Here is a 19578-nt window from a genome sequence, read left to right on the forward strand (position 1 = left end):
AGATGTTCCATCAAGAGAAACACATTGAGAGGTTTAGTTTTGAGAAAATTTCTAAATCTAATAATAAGAGAAGTTCTTATAATCTTTGTGTTTGTTCAACTTCAAGCAATAGCTGGATAACCCATACACCGAAAATGATTCACTTTTTTTTTGCTAACTGATTAAAAAAATCATGTTAAAATATCGATAGTAAACTATTATTTTGTTTAATTTATGCCAAAAGTTTTCCATATAATATAATTCACAAAATATAAGAATACATAAATTAATTTAAAATTAATAATTTCGTACATAAATAATGAATTCTATGAAGTATTGAATTTTATGAAATATTATATACTAATAAAAAAAAAATTTAAGTTGGCGAATTTTTTTTGCAACTTTAATATTACCTAAATTTTAAGACTTCAATTATTTTTATGTTTTTTGAAGTGTTGTAACTGTTGAATTTATATGGCATATAAACCAAACTGAAAGCTATACAAATTTGAAAAATATGACATATTATTTTATTATAAAATATTTGTTTTTTTTAATGTATTAATATATACAAATATATTAAATGGTTAGATTTATAAAGAAATACTATAAAAGGTCTATACAGTTAAACTGACAAATAACTTATGTAACATTTCCTTTTTGTTGATTTAGTATCTAACTATGAGAAATTAACACATATACAGTACAAGCAATTAAAAACACTAGGCGCATAGTCCCCGCGCAAGCGCGGGGTCGGCTACATTATAGGTGTATTGTATAGTTTTGTTTACGGGATTTTATTGTTTTTTGTCTATAATGTGATTGATGAGACTTTGGATATTATATAGGTTGATGAGTTTGACATAAGAATGAACGAAGAAGTCATATGTTGATATTTTTATATCTTATATGTTCAAAGTTGAGGGTGATGGAACTTGTTAGTGTTTACTTAGGTAGTTGTTTGTATATAAATCAAATAGTGCATGGAAAAAAATAATAAATTTGGATTTAAAATGTTAGGGTTTCAAAATAACTGGGCCTTGAATCTGTGGTTTAGTCTAATACTGAAAAAAACTGTTAGGACTTCAACTCTTTTTTTTCTCTATGTCGGGAATGTGGGCACTAATTTCCCGATTCATGTAGGTAAAATTGTTTCTTAGTTTGTGAGATTGAAAAGCGTAGATTGATTTTAAGCATGATTGATGAGAGGTTAACTTGCATCAGCTTCGTCTGCCGTGGGTGTTGAGTTTCGTCGGCGCCAGATGTTAGACATGCAAGAGAGAAGATCTGAATATGTTAATTTTGTGTTTTGTTTTTTCTTCTCTCGTGTTTTTTGGGTTCCACTCTTTGCTCAGGCTGTACAAAAGATGAAGTCTGGCTAGGCCGTCTCAGTTCTCTGAAGTATTCGCTTGATTAACCTCCCACCAACATCTATCTTCTGATTCTGCCTTGAAGTCGAGGAGCTTCCAGAAAAATTAGCTTCCATCTGCTGTTCCGCTTGGAATGGAGAGTTCTGAAATGCCGCATAAAAACATATTGGCAAATAACTAATGATTGTCAACAACTATCACTATACTAAATAGAAAATAAATCAAGGTTTTTTGTTCAGCACAAACTAAAATCTTACAACAGGGTTGTCACGGTCTTTTTTCAGGAGCAAGATCTGTTTCTTCCTAGAAACCATAGTCAATGCAATTTTTGGGAGAGAGCTATCCATGACAGAGGCTAAAGTTACGTAGATGAAAAAATAGATCAGAAACACAGTAGATTTTTTCAGATAAGGAAAATATGGGATAAGTTGTTGACTAATTACCAGTTTCAGTTGTTGGTATGTCATTCCACTTGAATTTGCCTGATTGTAATCTTGCTTGGAGCTGCCAAATATGCTATGTTTACCAATTTCTAGGTTTGTGTTCGCAATCACTTAGAGCACCTAGCAACCTCAAAACGATCGACTTTCACAATGGAATCTGCTTTCAAAGATGGCATGTAATGATTAGCATGTCCGACAGGAGTAAACCCATGAATCACGGAATCTGCAAATAGTATTATCCAACAAAGAATCAGGAAATAAATTAAAACAATTATGTTAAATAAATGTGATAGATCAAAGATTAACTTACCTTTTCATCGAGGAAAAGAACCGTGATTCCCACAAACTCCCTGTCTTTCTTGGAGTTCAGGGAATCCCAGAAGTGGAGGAAGCCAGAGGCTATGCTCTCACTACTAAGACCAAGACGGAGAGACTCGAAGGTTGAGTGACGGACGCCGGGACGCCGGTTTGACGAACTGGAGAGGCAGACAGAAACATTTTCTAGAAGATGGTTAAAGCTAAGAGGAATCAATGAGTTTTGTGGAGATGCAGATTGAGTTTATCAAAGATGAGAATCATATATATATGGTTTACAGAGGGGCTACAAATCAGGAACATTTATGATCAAGCGATTTAAGATGGGGACATGAAGAGTTCACCGGTGAAAAAATAGATTACGAACATACACACGGCGCAACTCTGTAACTCAGACTTGTTTGAGACAATGATGAAAATAACTCATATTAAACTACAACAGTTTACAATATATGAAAACCATAATTGTTGCAAACTTAAGGTTTTTTCATATAACGTGATTCCCATTTAAAAATGAAACCCATAACACACTTGTAGGTCCGACCCTCAGAGGAAGCCGAAGAAGCAAGGGCTTCCGACCTTCATAAATATATATTAGGTTCGGCCATCAATGTACAGAGGTATCAGTTAGCTTAGTGGTATAAATGTTGGTGTTTATATCTCAATAACCCGGGTTCGAACCATAGGCTTGACACTTTTTTACACTTTTTAAAAGTGGGGCCCACGAAACAATGACGTGGCGTGCTGAGGAGTGAGCAAAAAGTGATATATTATAATATAGATTCGATTACTAATTATGATCTGTTACAAATTAAGAAAACAAAGTGCAAGTTCCTTTTAAAAAAGGATTCAAATTGTATCAGATTTTAATTTTTTTTTGGGCTTAGGCCCATGGCTGTAGTACGCATCCGATTTTTTGAATTTTCAATATACTGTATTAGCTTTGTCGCCAAAAAGAAAGATAGAAAAGATCTCGTTCCTCGTGGAGATGCCACAAACACCGGCCAAAAAAGCAGATATCACAATTTCCACAGAGTTTCTCAGAGATTTTGAAGGAGATTTTACTCGAAAGTTTATATATAAAATGGAGGCAGATAGTACTACCAAATTATAAAATAATTTCTCCTTGAATGCCACGTTTTTGTTGACCACTAACCAATAAAAAATATTACATTACACATTTGGTAGACACACGATCAAACTATATCTATGAACAGAGGGGAAAGCAAATAATATAAGAAGGTTACAGAGAAGAAGAGTAACTAAACAAAAAAAAATGGAGATATGGCTACTCATCTTGGTCTCTCTCTCCGTATCTGTGCTCCTCTTTCGCCGACGTAAATCCTCCTCCCTTCCGCAGCTACCTCCTGACCCCAACTTCCTCCCCTTTCTCGGAACACTCCGGTGGCTCCGACAAGGCTTTACTGGTCTCAACATCTATCTCCGTTCCGTCCACCACCGTCTCGGACCAATCATCTCCCTCCGCGTCAGTTCCCGTCCCGCTATCTTCGTCGCCAACGGCTCCCTCGCTCACCAAGCTCTCGTCTTAAACGGCGCCGTTTTCGCCGATCGCCCACCCGCGGCTCCAACCAGCAAAATCACTTCCAGCAATCAACACGTCATCACTTCTGGGATTTACGGAGCCACGTGGCGGACTCTCCGCCGAAACCTCACGTCCGAGATTCTCCATCCGTCACGTGTGAGATCATACTCCCACGCCCGTCGCTGGGTTCTCGAGATTCTCTCTGATCGATTCCGTAAGCACGGAAGCGAAGAACCGATCGTTGTCGTCGATCATTTTCACTACGCGATGTTCGCGCTTCTCGCTCTTATGTGTTTCGGAGATAAGCTTGATGAGGAACAAATCAACGAGGTTGGATACGTTCAGAGACGAATGCTTCTTAACTTCTCTAGATTCAATATCCTGAATCTCTTCCCTAAGCTAACCAAACTGATTTACAAAAGCAAATGGGAAGAGTTTCTCCAGATCCGGAGAGAGCAAGAAGATGTTTTGCTTCCACTGATCCGTGCTCGGAGGAAGATCATTGAAGAAGAAAGGAAAGAAGAAAACAAAGACTACGTGCAATCGTACGTAGACACTCTTCTCGATCTAGAGCTTCCAGATGAGAAGAGGAAGCTAAACGAGAACGAAATCGTCAGCTTATGCTCAGAATTCCTCAACGGTGGGACTGACACAACAGCGACAACCTTGCAATGGATCATGGCCAATTTGGTGAAAAATCCCGAAATCCAAGACAGGCTATACCAAGAGATCAAAGGCGTTACCGGAGAAGTAGCGAAGGAGATCGAGGAGGAAGAGGCACACAAGATGCCTTATCTGAAGGCCGTGGTGCTGGAGGGTCTCCGGAGGCATCCTCCTGGGCATATGGTGCTCCCACACAGCGTCACAGAGGACACTGTGTTGGGAGGGTACAAGATACCCAAGAAAGGGACGGTTAATTTCATGGTAGCGGAGATAGGGAGAGATCCTGCGGTTTGGGATGAGCCAATGGCGTTTAAGCCGGAGAGATTCTTGGGAGAAGAATCGGTGGATATAACCGGAAGTCGAGGGATCAAGATGATGCCGTTTGGAGCGGGGAGGAGGATCTGTCCAGGAATCGGGCTAGCGATACTGCACTTGGAGTACTATGTGGCGAATATGGTGAGGGAGTTTGAGTGGAAAGAAGTCGAAGGTTGTGAAGTTGACTTGGCGGAGAAGGTGGAGTTCACTGTCGTTATGAAGCATCCACTTAAGGCTCGTGCTGTGCCCAGGTGAAGTTCAAACACTGGAGTTTCCGAGACGTTGATTTGGGAAGTGATCTGAAGTTGAGCTTATCTTAGTTTAATTTTTCCTATAAAAGGTGTTTGAATCTCATCATCTTTTGAACTTGAGATCCCCACAATCAAAGCTCCAATAAGAGGAAACAAATAAAATTAAATTTGAAACTATCTTTTGGGCAGTAACATATTTTTGGTGGTTAAATAAAAAACGTTTTATTAAAATCAAATATCCTAAAATTATGGAAAACACATTCAAATAGCATTTAAATTATTTTTTATTCCAAAATAGTACACAAAGAAAAACACACCAAAATAGCTCACTAAAATGTCAAATTACAAATATACTTTTGGGCAAATCTCCAAAATATCACATTTCTAAGTTTATATCACAAAAATAGCACTCCAAAACTAAAATGACCAAAATAGCACATTTCTAAGTTTATCCTTTGAAAATTTTAATTTTTTTATTTTTCAAAATTTGAAATCTTATCCTCAAAACCTCATTTCTCAACACTAAACCCTAAACCTTAAACTCTAAACCCTAAACCCTAAACTCTAAACCCTAAACCCTAAACCCTAAACTCTAAACCCTAAACTCTAAACTCTAAACCCTAAACCCTAAACCCTAAATCCTAAACCCCACCCTTTAATTCTAAACCCTAAGTTTGTGACTTTTGATAAAACATTAAGTGCTATTTTTGTGACTTTTGACCTTGAGTGCTAGTTTGGGAACAAAAACTTGATTTAGTGCTATTTTTGTCTTTCTCTCTATACTTTTATTTATAGCTAAATTATTTCAGTTTAGTGATTGCATGCTGAGGATAATTGATCCAGTCATTACTCATGCCTGCGAGCAGGACGTCGGCGTTTGATTCATGCCTAGACGAATTCCAGCTTCAGAGCCAGATTCGTTCATGCTTCCAAGTAAAATGAAAAACTTCTATTAAATGGAGATATTTATATATTTCACGATTTAGAAGAATCTAACCCAATTCTAACTAACGGTCATCTATAGAAAGGAGACTCCAAGAAAAAATAATCAACTATTCAAAATTTTGACTATAGAGTTAGACAATTAGATATATGGTTCTTTATCTAATACGTTGTAGTCTCGGTTCTAAAGATCAATAAAAAAATATTTTTGATCCTTGTGTCTATTTGTTACTACTTACTTCTTGTTTCTATAGTGTCGTAAAGAATTCTGCACAAATTTACCCTACCAATTTGGTGCTATAAGGAAGGATAACCAGATCTAAACAATGAGGCAAAGTGAGTATCAAATTTTTTTCACTCCAGCTGAAATTGAGTTATGAGCCCAACTCACAATCATGCCAAGACTTACCTTTAATTTTCAGCTTTAATTAAGATCAAAATTATAAATAATCAACCAATCAAATTATAAAAGTTTCTTAAGATTTCATCAGTGATCGACACGTACTTTGATTTAACATATAATAAAGGGATAATTAGCAAAAGACTTTGGCTAAACAAGATAAATCTTAGTGGTTTAATCCAAAATTTAGTCCAGCCAAAGTATAAATTTACTGAATACACCAAAGTGTTTACAAATTTTTTAACTTTGTTTTAATTTCTCTATTTTATATACAAGAGAATGTTTACCTCATATTTCTAATATGGACATTTTACAAACACTATATTGTAATATATTTTGACAAAATTATATTTCATGAATATAATATTGCTTTTATAAAATTGTGTGATTACCATCTTCTTTATAAATAATATAATATTATTTTCAAAAGTTATTACATGATGTCAAGATTATTGTAACATAATAAATTTATTAGAGATATTTATATTTATACTGTTTATATCATCACATCAAAGATTAAAGTATATAAATATTTACTTTTTTGGGGATAGTTAAATAATTAAATCTATAAGTTTATTACTCAATGTATGTATAAGCCTAATAAAGTTTCTAAATTACTGAACATATTTAAAATTTTATAAATAAAAATCAGAACTTAATTTTTAACTAAAAACTAAAAAAACTAAAATTTATTAAATTCTATTTTTAAAAAGAAATGAAATAGTATTAATTATTGTTCCAAAAATGAAAAATAATTTTATTAAATAAAACTAATTTACATAGAATCAGAATATAAAATTAAGCTAAATAAAAAATAGAAATAGCTACTTTATACTTTCTAAAAAATAAATGAATTTAAAATTAAATGTAATGTAAATCTATTTTTTATTTTAAAAAAATATCTTTTAGACATTATTATTTCTGCACATGACACAAGAAACCATCTAGTATAGTTATTACAATATTTCTGAAAGTTTAATTATTCCATTAACCAATTTCATCTTTCATTATTATCCAAACTGAGAATTATAAATAACTAACCAAAAAAATACCATAAATATAAATAAATATAAATAAAATTTTTGTAAAGGAACTGTCAATTTCTTAAATGAATGTCCCAAGTATATACGTCCCTTTCATGCACTTCCATCAGATTTGTCGTCATTGTTATTACTTTTCTTGGTAAACTGAAAGCCGATCACTTTAAGGAAAGCAAACACAATCACTATGACGGACACTACCATGCCAAGGATTAACAAACATGTCAACCATACTTCCATTGTAAAAATAACTATAAGAGGTTTGTCTTTGGAAGGTGAAGTTGTTTCCTCTGTCGGAATTTTTAACCTGTACTTTCACCTATAGTCACCAATTTAACAAGATGGAAAATTTTGATATGTCAAGAAAAAAAATATAAATAACAAGAATTAAAATACAACAATTTGTATTGTTTGTATTGGATGTGTATTTTCAGAATGAGATGAGCATGGCTTTATATAGCTCTACAAAATAAAGTGTGCATCTAATAGCGCCCACTAAATGGACATTATATTTTGATTCTCTCGTAATGACAATATCATCAAATCTATATTATTATTTGAAAAGTAAATTTAATTATTTTTAATCTTTTCTATAATTTTAGGATAAGTCATTATTATATTTAATAATATTATTTAATATTTTATTTTAATAGATATATTTATATTTATCATGATATTTAACATATTAATAAACACTAACCTATTCTACTGATATATACTATTATTTTTAAAATATATAAATATATATATATGTAATTAGGACATTTAATTAATAAATAGAGATTAATAATTGATATTAACAATATCTACCAATAATATCATAATTACATTTATTTTTATTTAGTTTATGATTTTAATGAATAATATTATACTCAGTTTCTCTCATTCTAATTGGAAATATTGATCCAAATACAAACTATTACAATATTAAAATTAAATTAAAAGTAAAACATCATTGAAAATATGCCGTAAAATATAAATTATATACTTATGTTAAATATTTTATATCTATTTAATATTAAACAATCATATTCCTAACCTAAAATAAATTAATATGTATTTGTACATGACGAACATCAAAATCACAAATGATTTTACCGTAAAATCACAAACATTATCAAATAATATATTTAAAAACAGATGAAATATATATACATATATATATATAAAATAATAATAATATTATATAAACTAAAAATGAAAATTAAATGAAAATATTTGGAAGCATGAAAAACTAGGATTAACACATTAAATAGCACAAAGAATTGACAAATAAAAAGCATAATATAAATATAATATAAGAGAATACAAAGATAATGTGTTGCAATTTTTTGTTGTTGTTTTGTCTCACTTTTTTTAAAATCTAATTTATAGAGAATATATAATGTTTGTTGGCTATTGTTATTTTGTTAATGTTTCATGAGTTTTGATTGTTTATAATCTTTTCAGTGCCATTGAATTTCTTTTCAGTCCACAAATACAATAAGTGTTTAATTTCGAATCTAAGTTCCTAATCTGAGTATTACTACAGATAAAGTTTTGATCAAAAATCTACATCACATAAATAAACTATGTAACAAAAGAACATAATTTATTACATTGATTATCAATATAAATACTGAAGTTTTATAATTTATAATATTAATTTAAAATTTGTATATAAGTTAATTTATTGTTTTGATAAAAATAAACACTAGAAATAAAAAAAATTAGGTATATATATATATATAAGTCCATCAACTAGTTGCCATTATTCAAAGATTCAGTTAAAGCGTAGTCAAAATGTTAGTCAAAGAAGAGACCAAAGAGATCTTATACTTTGTATCAAGTAAAACTAGTTGTTTGTCCGCGATTTCGCGGTTGATAATATTATACAAAAAGTATATGTTATGTTTATAATGTTATAATTGTTGAATAATAACTAGAAATATTAAAATTTTAGAATTTAATAGTTTGATAATAAAAAATTATGTATCTATTTTTACAAGATATTAAAAATTATTTAAATCTAAAATTCGTAGATAATTGATTGTAAAACTAATTTTTATTTTAGCAATAAAAAAATAAAGCAAATCTAAAATATCAACAATTGAAATTGTAAGATTTTACCTATGAACGTATATGTAATAAAAAAGCACTTAAATCAATTATATGTTAATATATAAAGAAATAGTGTGTTATAATTTTATATGATATAAATGACTTATTTTTTAAAACATAATAACCATAAGTCACTTAAATTACTTCTATTTTAATAAATATGATAATAAGTGTGAACTAATTCTATATGACTTATAAATCATTATAAATATACATTTATACAATTATAATTGATCTAGAAGCATTTACCATTTTGCATCTAAACGAGATGTGTTCAAGATTTATACTAATAGATTTGATAAAAGTCTCATAAATGATTTAGAAACTCTAATAAAATTATTTTGTAGGCCAGAATTAAAAAAAATGTTTTTAAATAATTTCAAAATATTTATAAATGATGGGTTTTAAAAAATATAAAATTTCTAAAGTGTAAAAATATATGTAAAAAACATAAAATTTCTAAAGTGTAAAACTTAAAATATATTTCAAAATAAACATAAAACACAAAATCCGAACCGAACCGAAAAATCAATCATCAACAATGTAAACATATAATATATCTTGTAGAATGTTACAAAACATATCTGATTATTAACCGAACGCGAATGGATAACCAAAAATTTTGAAACTATAATAATCAGTATAAATATATGAAACATTTTTTTGTCACAGATAAATATATGAAACATAAGTAATCCAAATACAAAGCAAATCCTCATTTTATTTCCATTATATATATATATATATATCTGAAGATTTGCCATAAAACTCCAAATCTACAATTCCTAAATTTAATAAATATAAAAATTTAATTTATATTTGGCATAACAACTTCCAAATATATTATCCCTAAAGTTAATTATAAATCACGAATTTGGAGGTATATTATGTGAATAAACCTTACAAATATTCAACCATTTAATAATATCTCTATCTTAACGTACCATAAAATCCTCATTTTGTTTTCACATTTATAATTTATAAATATCCAGATAAACTAATTGAATTTATATTTGCCATAACAACTCCAACCCTATTATCCAGATAGTTAATGAATACATTCAAATAGCATTAAAATTGATTTTTATCCCAAAATAGTACACAAAGAAAAACACACGAAAATAACTTACTAAAAAGGAGATTCCAAGAAAAAGGAATCGACTATTCAAAATTTTGATTATAGAATTGGACAGCTAGAACTAGTGTTCTTTATCTAATACGTTGTAGTCTCGGCTCGAAAGATCAATAAAACAATACCTTTGATCCTTGTTTCTACTTGTTATTATTTACTTCTTGTTTCTATAGTGTCATAAAGAACTCTGCACAAATTTACCCTACCAATTTGGTGCTATAAGGAGGGATAAACAAATCTACATAATGATGATGCAAAGTGAGTATAACGAACAAAAAAATTCCACTCCAGCTGAAATTGAGTTATGAACCCAACTCACAATCATGCAAAGATAGATCACCGAGATGCACACAACTCTGGAAAGCAACACCTCTGCAAATAACCCCATACTCATTTCAGAGGTCCAGGCCTTGAAAGATAGGATAGAAGAACACTCCAAGAAGTTGGAGCATAGCGCAGAAAAGCTACCACTGCTCGAAGCCAAAAATCTAGTTTTCCAAAAAGAAAAACTCAGCTCTCAGCAAAAAAATAAGGAAGAAACAGCACATGTTTCATACCCGCATTCCACATATGCAGCTTTAGAAACTCCGGCCAAGGGAGGTAACACGATTCAACGAGCTCCACCCTAAATGGAGAGCCAACAAATAGTACTGACACGAGGGACAAACTAAATGAACCCGATAGAAGATGATTCTGACACGGATACATATGAGATGTAGGAAGATACATTTTGCAGGTACGTGGATACAAATGAGGATAAACGCACATTTTTTCGTTATTTTTTTTGGGAAAATGCATCTTGTTTTTCGGTTTTGACAAAAAAATATTTTTGCAGTTTTGGCGAAAAATGTTTTTGCGATTTTTGTGAAAATGTTTTTTTTATGGTTTTTGCAGTAAATATGATTTGGCGGGGCTTGCGGGAAAATGTGTTTACTTTTTGGCAGCATAATGTAATTTTATGATTTTGAAAGGAAAAGTTTGTTTGTGGTTTTGATGGGAAATTATAACTTTGCTGTTTTGGCGAAAAAATGCATTTTTGTAATTTTGGCGAAAAATGTGAATAATAGTTTTAGCGAAATGTGGTTTTGCAGATTTTGACATAATATATCATAACTATTTGTTTGTCTAAACTTGAATCTAAATATTTATTAGAATAGTGATAAATTTGTCATTTGTTATTTTGGACAATTTTATCTTCAGATGGACCAATTTTATTTTAGACTAAGATTTTATAATTAATTTAGATTAACCATTTTGGATGATGTCTATTGTTATTTTAATACAAAACAAACATAAACTTTCATCTCCATCGAGATAGTCCACGTGAATTAACAGAACATTAACAAAACAAACGAATAGGCCTTACTCACAGCTCAGCTTCTGTAACAACGGTAGAGGACAAGTCTAGCAACATTGTACTTGTCATTAAAAACAAAGAGGCTTGTTTCTTGATTTCTCCAAACCAAAGTGTTCCCATCAGAGCTCTAAAAACAAGATTGAATTACTTTCTTCTCCGCAGATCACTTGAATGTAAGCTTCAGACCAAACATTCTCATGCCTTTCAGCTCATACACGTCAGGAAAAGTTAACAAAGTATTAATAGGTTCCGAGTATTTGACCAAATGACATTATTTAATACATTAAAATAAAGTACTTGTTACAACTTACAAGTTACATATACACAACTTTATAGATGTTCTACGAACATATATTATATAAATACATAAAGAGGGAGAGAGATTCTTTTCTCTCATCTTCTTCCCATATTCAGGAGGGGTACACATATCATCCAAACTCCACTCATTTCCTCTTTCCGGAACCGATAGTAAGCAAATCAAAGCTTCTCAGGGCGTCATCATTACGCCCAAGCCTTGCGGTTGGCTTAGATTCTTGGCCCGGTTGAATCTTTTGGGTACCGCTTGAAAACAGTTTACTTGAGCGGTTCTCGCTCAGCTCACCTGATGATCCAGGTCGGCTGCTTGACATCACCGCCCTTACACTCTCATTTCTTGTTTTCTCAGACACGAGCTGCATATTTGCAACCAAACATCACAACACGAACTCTCAATCACTTCTGAATAATCAAGTAAATTAAATTTCGTAGTAACACAGTTGTTTTAAGCGCAAATCTCCAAAATAGCACATTTCTAAGTTTATATCACAAAAATAGCACTCAAAAACTAAAATGACCAAAATAGCATTTTATCATTTGAAAATTTTAATTTTTTTATTTTTCAAAATTTGAAATCTTATCCCTAAACCCTAAACTCTAAACTCTAAACCCTAAACCCTAAACCCTAAACCCTAAACCCTAAACCCTAAACCCTAAATTCTAAACCCTAAACCCTAAACCCTAAACCCTAAACCCTAAACCCTAAACCCTAAACCCTAAACTCTAAACCCTAAACCCTAAACCCCACCCTTTAACTCTAAACCCTAAGTTTGTGACTTTTGATAAAACATTAAGTGCTATTTTTGTGACTTTTGACTTTGAGTGCTAGTTTGGGAACAAAAACTTGATTTAGTACTATTTTTGTCTTTTTCTCATGTTTTAATCCCAAAATAAACCTTTTAAGCCAAATGAAAAAAACAAGAAAAAAGAATACCCCTTCTTTGGAGGAGCGAATCCCAGGACTCGATATGTTTCGTCTGGCAAACGCTTCAACCGCACCTGAGAATCTTTCTCGCAGATCCTTCCCCTCTGCACCAAAATATAAAAGATCAACTTCTGAGATAACTCTTTAACTTATGAATCAAAATGTACTTATTATACCTGAAGGCTTTTCACTTTTTTCTGCGGATGGTCCTGGAGTGTCTAGAGCTGCTTTTGGATTTGGCTGGTACACAAACATGAGATCTCAGAGAATTTTTACCGTTTCTAAGAGTTAGTACTTCACACGTTAACCCGGAAAACACTAACCTTTGATCTCGAACTAGAGCCCATCTGAGGATATTTCAAGATTGTCCAATCAAACACATAGTCGAACTGATAACCTGCATGCATTAACATTAGGTAACCTTGTAGAGAAGAGGGGGAAGAACGAAAAGAGAAGAGGTTTCTAACCTTCCCGAATGAAAAGGTCCCTGAAGAGTCTTTTCAAATATGAATAATCTGGTTTGTCCTCAAACCTCAATGATCGGCAGTAATGGAAATAGGATGTGAACTCCGAAGGAAATGACTTGCAAAGAAGCTGTGGAATAAATGAAATGATGTTTAGTGAAAAGTCACGCAATAGCTAAACATAGTATTATAAGTACCTCAACAGGAGTAAGCATCTTCCTTTCACTAATCTTGTCGTACTTCTGTTTCTTGGTACCAGCTTTCAGACCTTGCCATGGTAGACTGAGGCAAGACAAGTTTAAAGAGATTTTCATGTTTCTCAAAAATGTCACTATAAATAAACAAAGTAAGATAGTTATCCTCCTTACCTTCCTCGTAGAAAATACATGAGCACGTAACCAAGCGACTCAAGGTCATCTCTTCTACTTTGCTCTGCATTAAACGAAAAAGTTATCTCTCACATATAATGATTGAAATGAAATGTGTGACATAGAAAAGTTCTCACCAATCCCAAGGTGTGTATTGACACTTGCATATCGAGCAGTTCCTGTTAGATTCTTATTCTCCCTGTGAAATTTCCAATCAACTCTTATGAAGAAACCCAATGAAGGAAGAAAGGAAATATTGTTAGATCCCACACCTGTATGGTATATGCTTATGTGTCTGAAGATCTCTATACTTTTTAGCAAGCCCATAATCGATGATATACACCTGATATTGAATCTAATCTGTTAATATTACTTTTATGAATATACATTCATCAATAAAGCCTGAAACTAGAAAAGTCTACCTGGTTTGCTTTACGACCGAGACCCATCAAAAAGTTGTCTGGTTTAATATCACGGTGAAGAAATCCTCTAATGTGCATGTATTCAACTCTGTTTATCTGCAAGTTAAATTACAGAGAAGTGTTTAGTATCTAATTATTTTAAATAGATTATTCATGAAATCAAAAGACAAACTTACTAACTGATCAGCAAGCATAAGAACAGTTTTCAAGGAAAAAGAGCGAGTGCAGTAGTTGAACAAGTCCTCTAAGCTGGGACCAAGAAGGTCAATTGCCATGCAGTTGTAGTCACCCTCCACACCGTACCATTTGAGATGAGGAATACCACCTGTGTCCAAAAAAGACAATTCAGCGACCATATGAAACAGAGAAATGAGGCTGAGAATAATGAGAAACTCACTCCCTCCTTGAAGAAGCATGTATACTTTTGATTCATAGTGTAGTTGAGGATGCTTTGTTTTCACGGGTTCCTAGCAACATGTAAAAAAAAATAGTAAGAAATGTGGCTTATTTACAAGAACAGAGGAAGAAAAAAAAAAGAATCAAATAAGATTCTGAAAGAGAGAAACAATGAACCGTTACTCTGGAGTTTTTGATATCCAATAAAAACTAGTCTAAACAAAACTTGAGAATATATATACAAATACAAAGATCCAAGATGATTCGGTATCAATTCAAACCTACTACTACTACTACTACTACTACTACTACTACTACTACTACTAGTGATTGTTTATTTTCTTCTTCACCTTTATTATAAAATTTACAAAACTAAACACCTTTATATATTCATTTTACTAATGCAGAGACTAGATTTCAAAGATTCAGTATGAAAATTGAACAATTATTTTACTCAGCACATCTCCAGGTACATACATATATATGGCCATCCACACTACTACATGTATTAAAACTACCCAAAAAGATGTAAAATAAAAACAAGAAAAATGAGGATTTGAGACGAGTGGGTTTTCATTACATACCAGCTTAACAGCAACTTCTTCTCCCGTTTGGACATTACTCCCTTGACAACAAAATCAAAAAATTAATGTCAGTTTACTATTTAAAGAAAAAAAGAAAAGGGTTAATTATTATTGTGAAGGAATCAGTAATCATATACTACCTATATAAATTTCACCGAAGGAACCACTACCGATCTTCCTACTCAACTTGAATTTGCCGCCGATGACATGCTCCATCCTTCTCTTTTCCGATTAAGGCGAGTGGAGTGGGATCCAAAGAATACCGATTTTCTCAGGAGATTGTTTGAAGACAATAAAAGATAAAAATAAAAAGAAAAGTGGGAGACCGATGACCGACGAGGAGGAGCAAGAAAGACGAATGAAGACGGCTTTCACAGATTTATATTATCTTGTTTCCTTTATTTTTAATAAATTAATGTTTTCGTCACGGGAAAGGCAAAATAAACGAGCCTTCTTTTAATTAATTAAGTTTTTGGCACACTAATGCCGAATACCTAAAATTGTTTTTTTTTTTTTTTTTTTTTACTAAAATTTACACTTATGCATCCCATGTGAAATTACCATTCAAGTTTCGGAAATAGTACAATACATCAAAGTAGATTGATATAATCTTAAATAACAAATTCTATTTAGATTTATGATATGATGTATATACCTTTGTTGTTTAAGTTGTTAACTATAGGTCGTGCTACGTCTTTACTACAAGTAGTAAAGAGTTGGATCCGTATTCTTGTCTATTAAGAATTGTTATAATGAAAATTTTGTTATAATGCATCTTCATCACAACTTTCTTTTCACATAGTGATAGTGGTGCTTTTCGATTAGATGGAACTCCCAATGTCTCACTCTAATAGTAATGCTATATATATATTTTTTTGTTCACGTATTTTCATTTGGTTCACAAACCACCAGCTGGATGGAAGGCAATTCCATCATAATAACATTTATTTTCAAATTTAAATAATAGATATAAACTTAATTTGGGATAGACTTTGTATGCTGAGTTCATTAACCTATACGTGTAGATTCATTTAAATTTTAAATACAATTTAGAAGCAAAAATAAATAAAAATCTATATGTATCCTGCATTTCTTACAAACGATCATTACTCTTTGAGAAAGAGCTCTTCAATCTATTTTATTTTGAGTCTCACTTGGGTTGTTTGTCCAACGACAAAACATATTAGTCTGTACAATGGTCTTTTATTCTAACTTAAACATCATTGTTTCTGTGAATTAAAACCACATCGTATTCCAAACATGTTGGAACATTTCTGTTTGAGTTTGAAAGTATCTTTTATTGTTCTTACAAGATTGAAATCATCGTTTTAAATTATTGTAAGACTTTTTAAGCATTTGTTTTAAACCGTTTCTTTCAATATTTTTATAAGTTAGCAGCTAGTCCTTACCTGTATATGTGCCAGAACAAAGTAACAAACTAACGATATATCAAACATGTTCGGAGCTAGATATATATATGTCCCACAAAAAAGCTAGATATCTAACTCTACTCTGCAAAAGACTATTGCAATACTTTTGTAGAAATAAGTAGGCCTGATAATTAGTAAAATCTGGATGAGATTTATGAGAATAATATTGAAAATCCAAAAATCCGAATCAGACGGAGCCCCCGAAAACGCCCAAGACTAGAAGTAACTTTCAAATTCAGTAATCAATATGCCTGACAAATTTAGTAAAAAGTTAAATGTTTTTGCTTTCTTTAGAAATTTGCCACATTTAACGATCATGGAAAGCAAAGCAAAGTAATAATATTAATAAAAATAAAACCCAAATGGAAAAGACAAGAAAATTAGAAGCAAAGTAGCTTGGTTTTACCGTCTCTCGAAACACTAACTTGATTTTAAAAGAGACATGGATTTTGCACAACTAATTGTATACACGAAATGAAAAAAAATTAATTTTTATCTGCAGCTGATTGATACAATTGTATAAGTGATAAAATTGATACAATTAATGATGGCACCAAGCGAGATTAAAAGACTAAACGAGTTAGTGAAGAGTTGGTGGTAAAAAACAAAAATTTGACAATCATAATATTTTTTTGGAGAACGACAATAGAAATCACTGAACCGTTTGTATAGTGATAACTCTTTCTTTCTCAGAAAACACTTTTACAGCTTAGTAAAATTTACTATTTATGGCTCAACTAAATTATAACTAAACGGCTATCTTGACCAGTATTACGGTATCGTAAGCATTGGTTACTGCATTATGTCACTAGACTAATCATACTATTTTCTGATTTTTAGAGCATTTCCGAAAGATACTTAATAACTTCAAATATGAAAATTTCTACTCTAAAAAAAAAATATAAAATTTCAAATTTGAAGTTTTGAGGAGTGAAACTCTATATTCACTTCTCAAAACTTCAAATTTGAAGTTTCATATTCTTATTTGCATTTTGGTCTCTACAATTACACATCACATTTATAATTCTTAAATATTTTTTCCGTTTATTGTATTAATCCTAAAAAATTTCATATCTCACAAAATTTTATTTCTTTTTTATAAATTTAAGTTTTACACATAAAATTAAATACAACTTTAAAATAAGATTTAAAATATTTTAAAACTAGATTTAAACAACAACAATACAAAAGAAACTTAACAACAATATCTTTTCAAAAATTACATGAAGACATAACTATTACACAAATTTAAATATTACAATACTAGTAGTCATGTAAATTTGATCCAGAACCTCCAAAATCTCAAAATATTGGCCAAAACAAATTTGTGTAACCGAAGATGGTTGTTATTTTGATGTCTATTTCGTATGATTCTTTTTTTATCAGATCGAATGTATTCACTGAGTTTTAATATCATTGATAGAAGTTAAGTCTTTTAAAAATATTTATTTTCATCTTTTACTTTCTTGTTCATATCTAATGTATTTACAAGTTTAAGATCACCTGATTTCAATAATTTTTAGTTTGTGTTCTACAAATTAAAAATAAAGAGAATCATTTTTTTACTTCGAAATACACTAGTTGATCATATATGCATTACAAAAATAGTTTATAGAATAATATGATATTTTTCTTGAAGTTTAATATTAATTATGTTATTTCTATTTAAAATTTGTATTTATTATAACATTTTATTAGTTAATACTGTTGTAATATTTTAGATATGTGCTTAGTTATTTATAAAACTAATATGAATTTAAATTAATTATGACAAATATAAGAACCATAAAATAAAATATAAATAGTTTTGAAGTTAAATTTGAAGTTTTGCTTTTAGAGAAAAATAATTTTAAATTTCAAATATAGAGTTTTGAAAACTTCAAAATAAAGTGTGTTTTTTGAGATGCTCTTAGAAATTCATTATATTGATGAACAATATTATAATAGTGTCGACTTGAATGTTTGTAGTGCAAAAGAAGGATCCTATGGGCTTAGAGTACGGGGCAATGATAAATAATGTGAATGTAAGGTCAGCTTCTGTCTGTTGTTACCGTTTACGCAACATATCATACATTTATGTCCAAACATTCCATTTATTTCCATTAATTGGTGGGCTTTTTGCAGAATTGACCTATAACTTAAAGTCAAACACAAAACTAACCTCTTTTTTTTTTGAAAATTGGTTTTGCCTTATTCACCCCACAAAGTTCATATAATTTACGAAAATGCCATCAATTTTTTTTTACTTTTTTTCTTTCGAAAATGACATTTTTACTCTCTCACCCTCATCATTTTCAAGTAATTATAAGATTGTCATTGTCATCAATACCACAACCACCATGAACAACCAATTTGAAGCTCTTAATGCTCACAAAATCGATTTACCCTTCTTTTTTTTCCATTCTTGTGAACTAAACACAACATATCTCTCACTTTCTCTCCACAATGAGCTAAAAAAACCCAAGATTTTGATTCTAAATTTTTTATGGTTCATAGAGTCATAGAAGCTAACGATTCTGGGTGGGTTACTTTCGTTTGTGATTCTGTGTGCTTGGAGAAGCCTTATGTATGCTAAGGAACTTATCTCACCAATTTAAGGTATGACATCGAGTTTTTTTCCAGATCTGTTCATCAGACGACTTACTTGGGAAGTCGTCTGGCTGTAGACAACTTACCTGGAAGTCGTCTGGTCAACGCAGAGGTTATTTTTGCATTTGACTTTGAAATCTGTAACCTGAGACGACTGAAAGTTAAGTCGTCTGTTTTTGTTTGGTTTCAAAAAAATTTCCAAAGAACCTAGACGACTTACATTTCAGTCGTCATA

General features: G+C 31.2%; 2 protein-coding genes across 2 annotated transcripts; one reads left to right on the forward strand and one right to left on the reverse strand.

Moving 5' to 3' along the window:
- Positions 1-3073: 3073 nt before the first annotated feature.
- LOC106399758 (cytochrome P450 89A2-like) lies at positions 3074-5056 on the forward strand. The gene has a single exon (XM_013840213.3). It carries the CDS (start codon positions 3384-3386, stop codon positions 4881-4883), a length of 1500 nt encoding a protein of 499 aa, XP_013695667.2. The 5' UTR covers positions 3074-3383; the 3' UTR covers positions 4884-5056.
- Positions 5057-12106: 7050 nt separating this feature from the next.
- On the reverse strand, positions 12107-15712 carry LOC106446248 (casein kinase 1-like protein 10). The gene is made up of 14 exons (XM_048746281.1): positions 15465-15712; positions 15325-15365; positions 14742-14811; positions 14521-14669; positions 14345-14440; positions 14195-14265; positions 14060-14121; positions 13923-13986; positions 13752-13836; positions 13558-13684; positions 13414-13487; positions 13267-13330; positions 13100-13194; positions 12107-12521 (listed from the first exon to the last, which is right to left on the reverse strand). The coding sequence occupies exons 1-14, from the start codon at positions 15538-15540 to the stop codon at positions 12294-12296; spliced, it is 1302 nt and encodes a 433-aa protein (XP_048602238.1). The 5' UTR covers positions 15541-15712; the 3' UTR covers positions 12107-12293.
- Between the last annotated feature and the right edge of the window lie 3866 nt (positions 15713-19578).

Source organism: Brassica napus, chromosome C1, assembly GCF_020379485.1.
Source record: "Brassica napus cultivar Da-Ae chromosome C1, Da-Ae, whole genome shotgun sequence".
In the NCBI taxonomy this organism is placed as follows: Eukaryota; Viridiplantae; Streptophyta; class Magnoliopsida; order Brassicales; family Brassicaceae; genus Brassica; species Brassica napus.

Excerpts from the sequence above, each read along its gene's own strand:
- LOC106399758 (XM_013840213.3), top strand. The coding sequence starts at position 3,384 with ATGGAGATATGGCTACTCATCTTGGTCTCTCTCTCCGTATCTGTGCTC.
- LOC106446248 (XM_048746281.1), bottom strand. The coding sequence starts at position 15,540 with ATGGAGCATGTCATCGGCGGCAAATTCAAGTTGAGTAGGAAGATCGGT. Across the intron at positions 15,366-15,464 it reads CTTCGGTGAAATTTATATAG|GGAGTAATGTCCAAACGGGA; the intron begins GTAGTATATGAT and ends TTTGTTGTCAAG. Across the intron at positions 13,331-13,413 it reads GCTCTAGTTCGAGATCAAAG|CCAAATCCAAAAGCAGCTCT; the intron begins GTTAGTGTTTTC and ends TTTGTGTACCAG.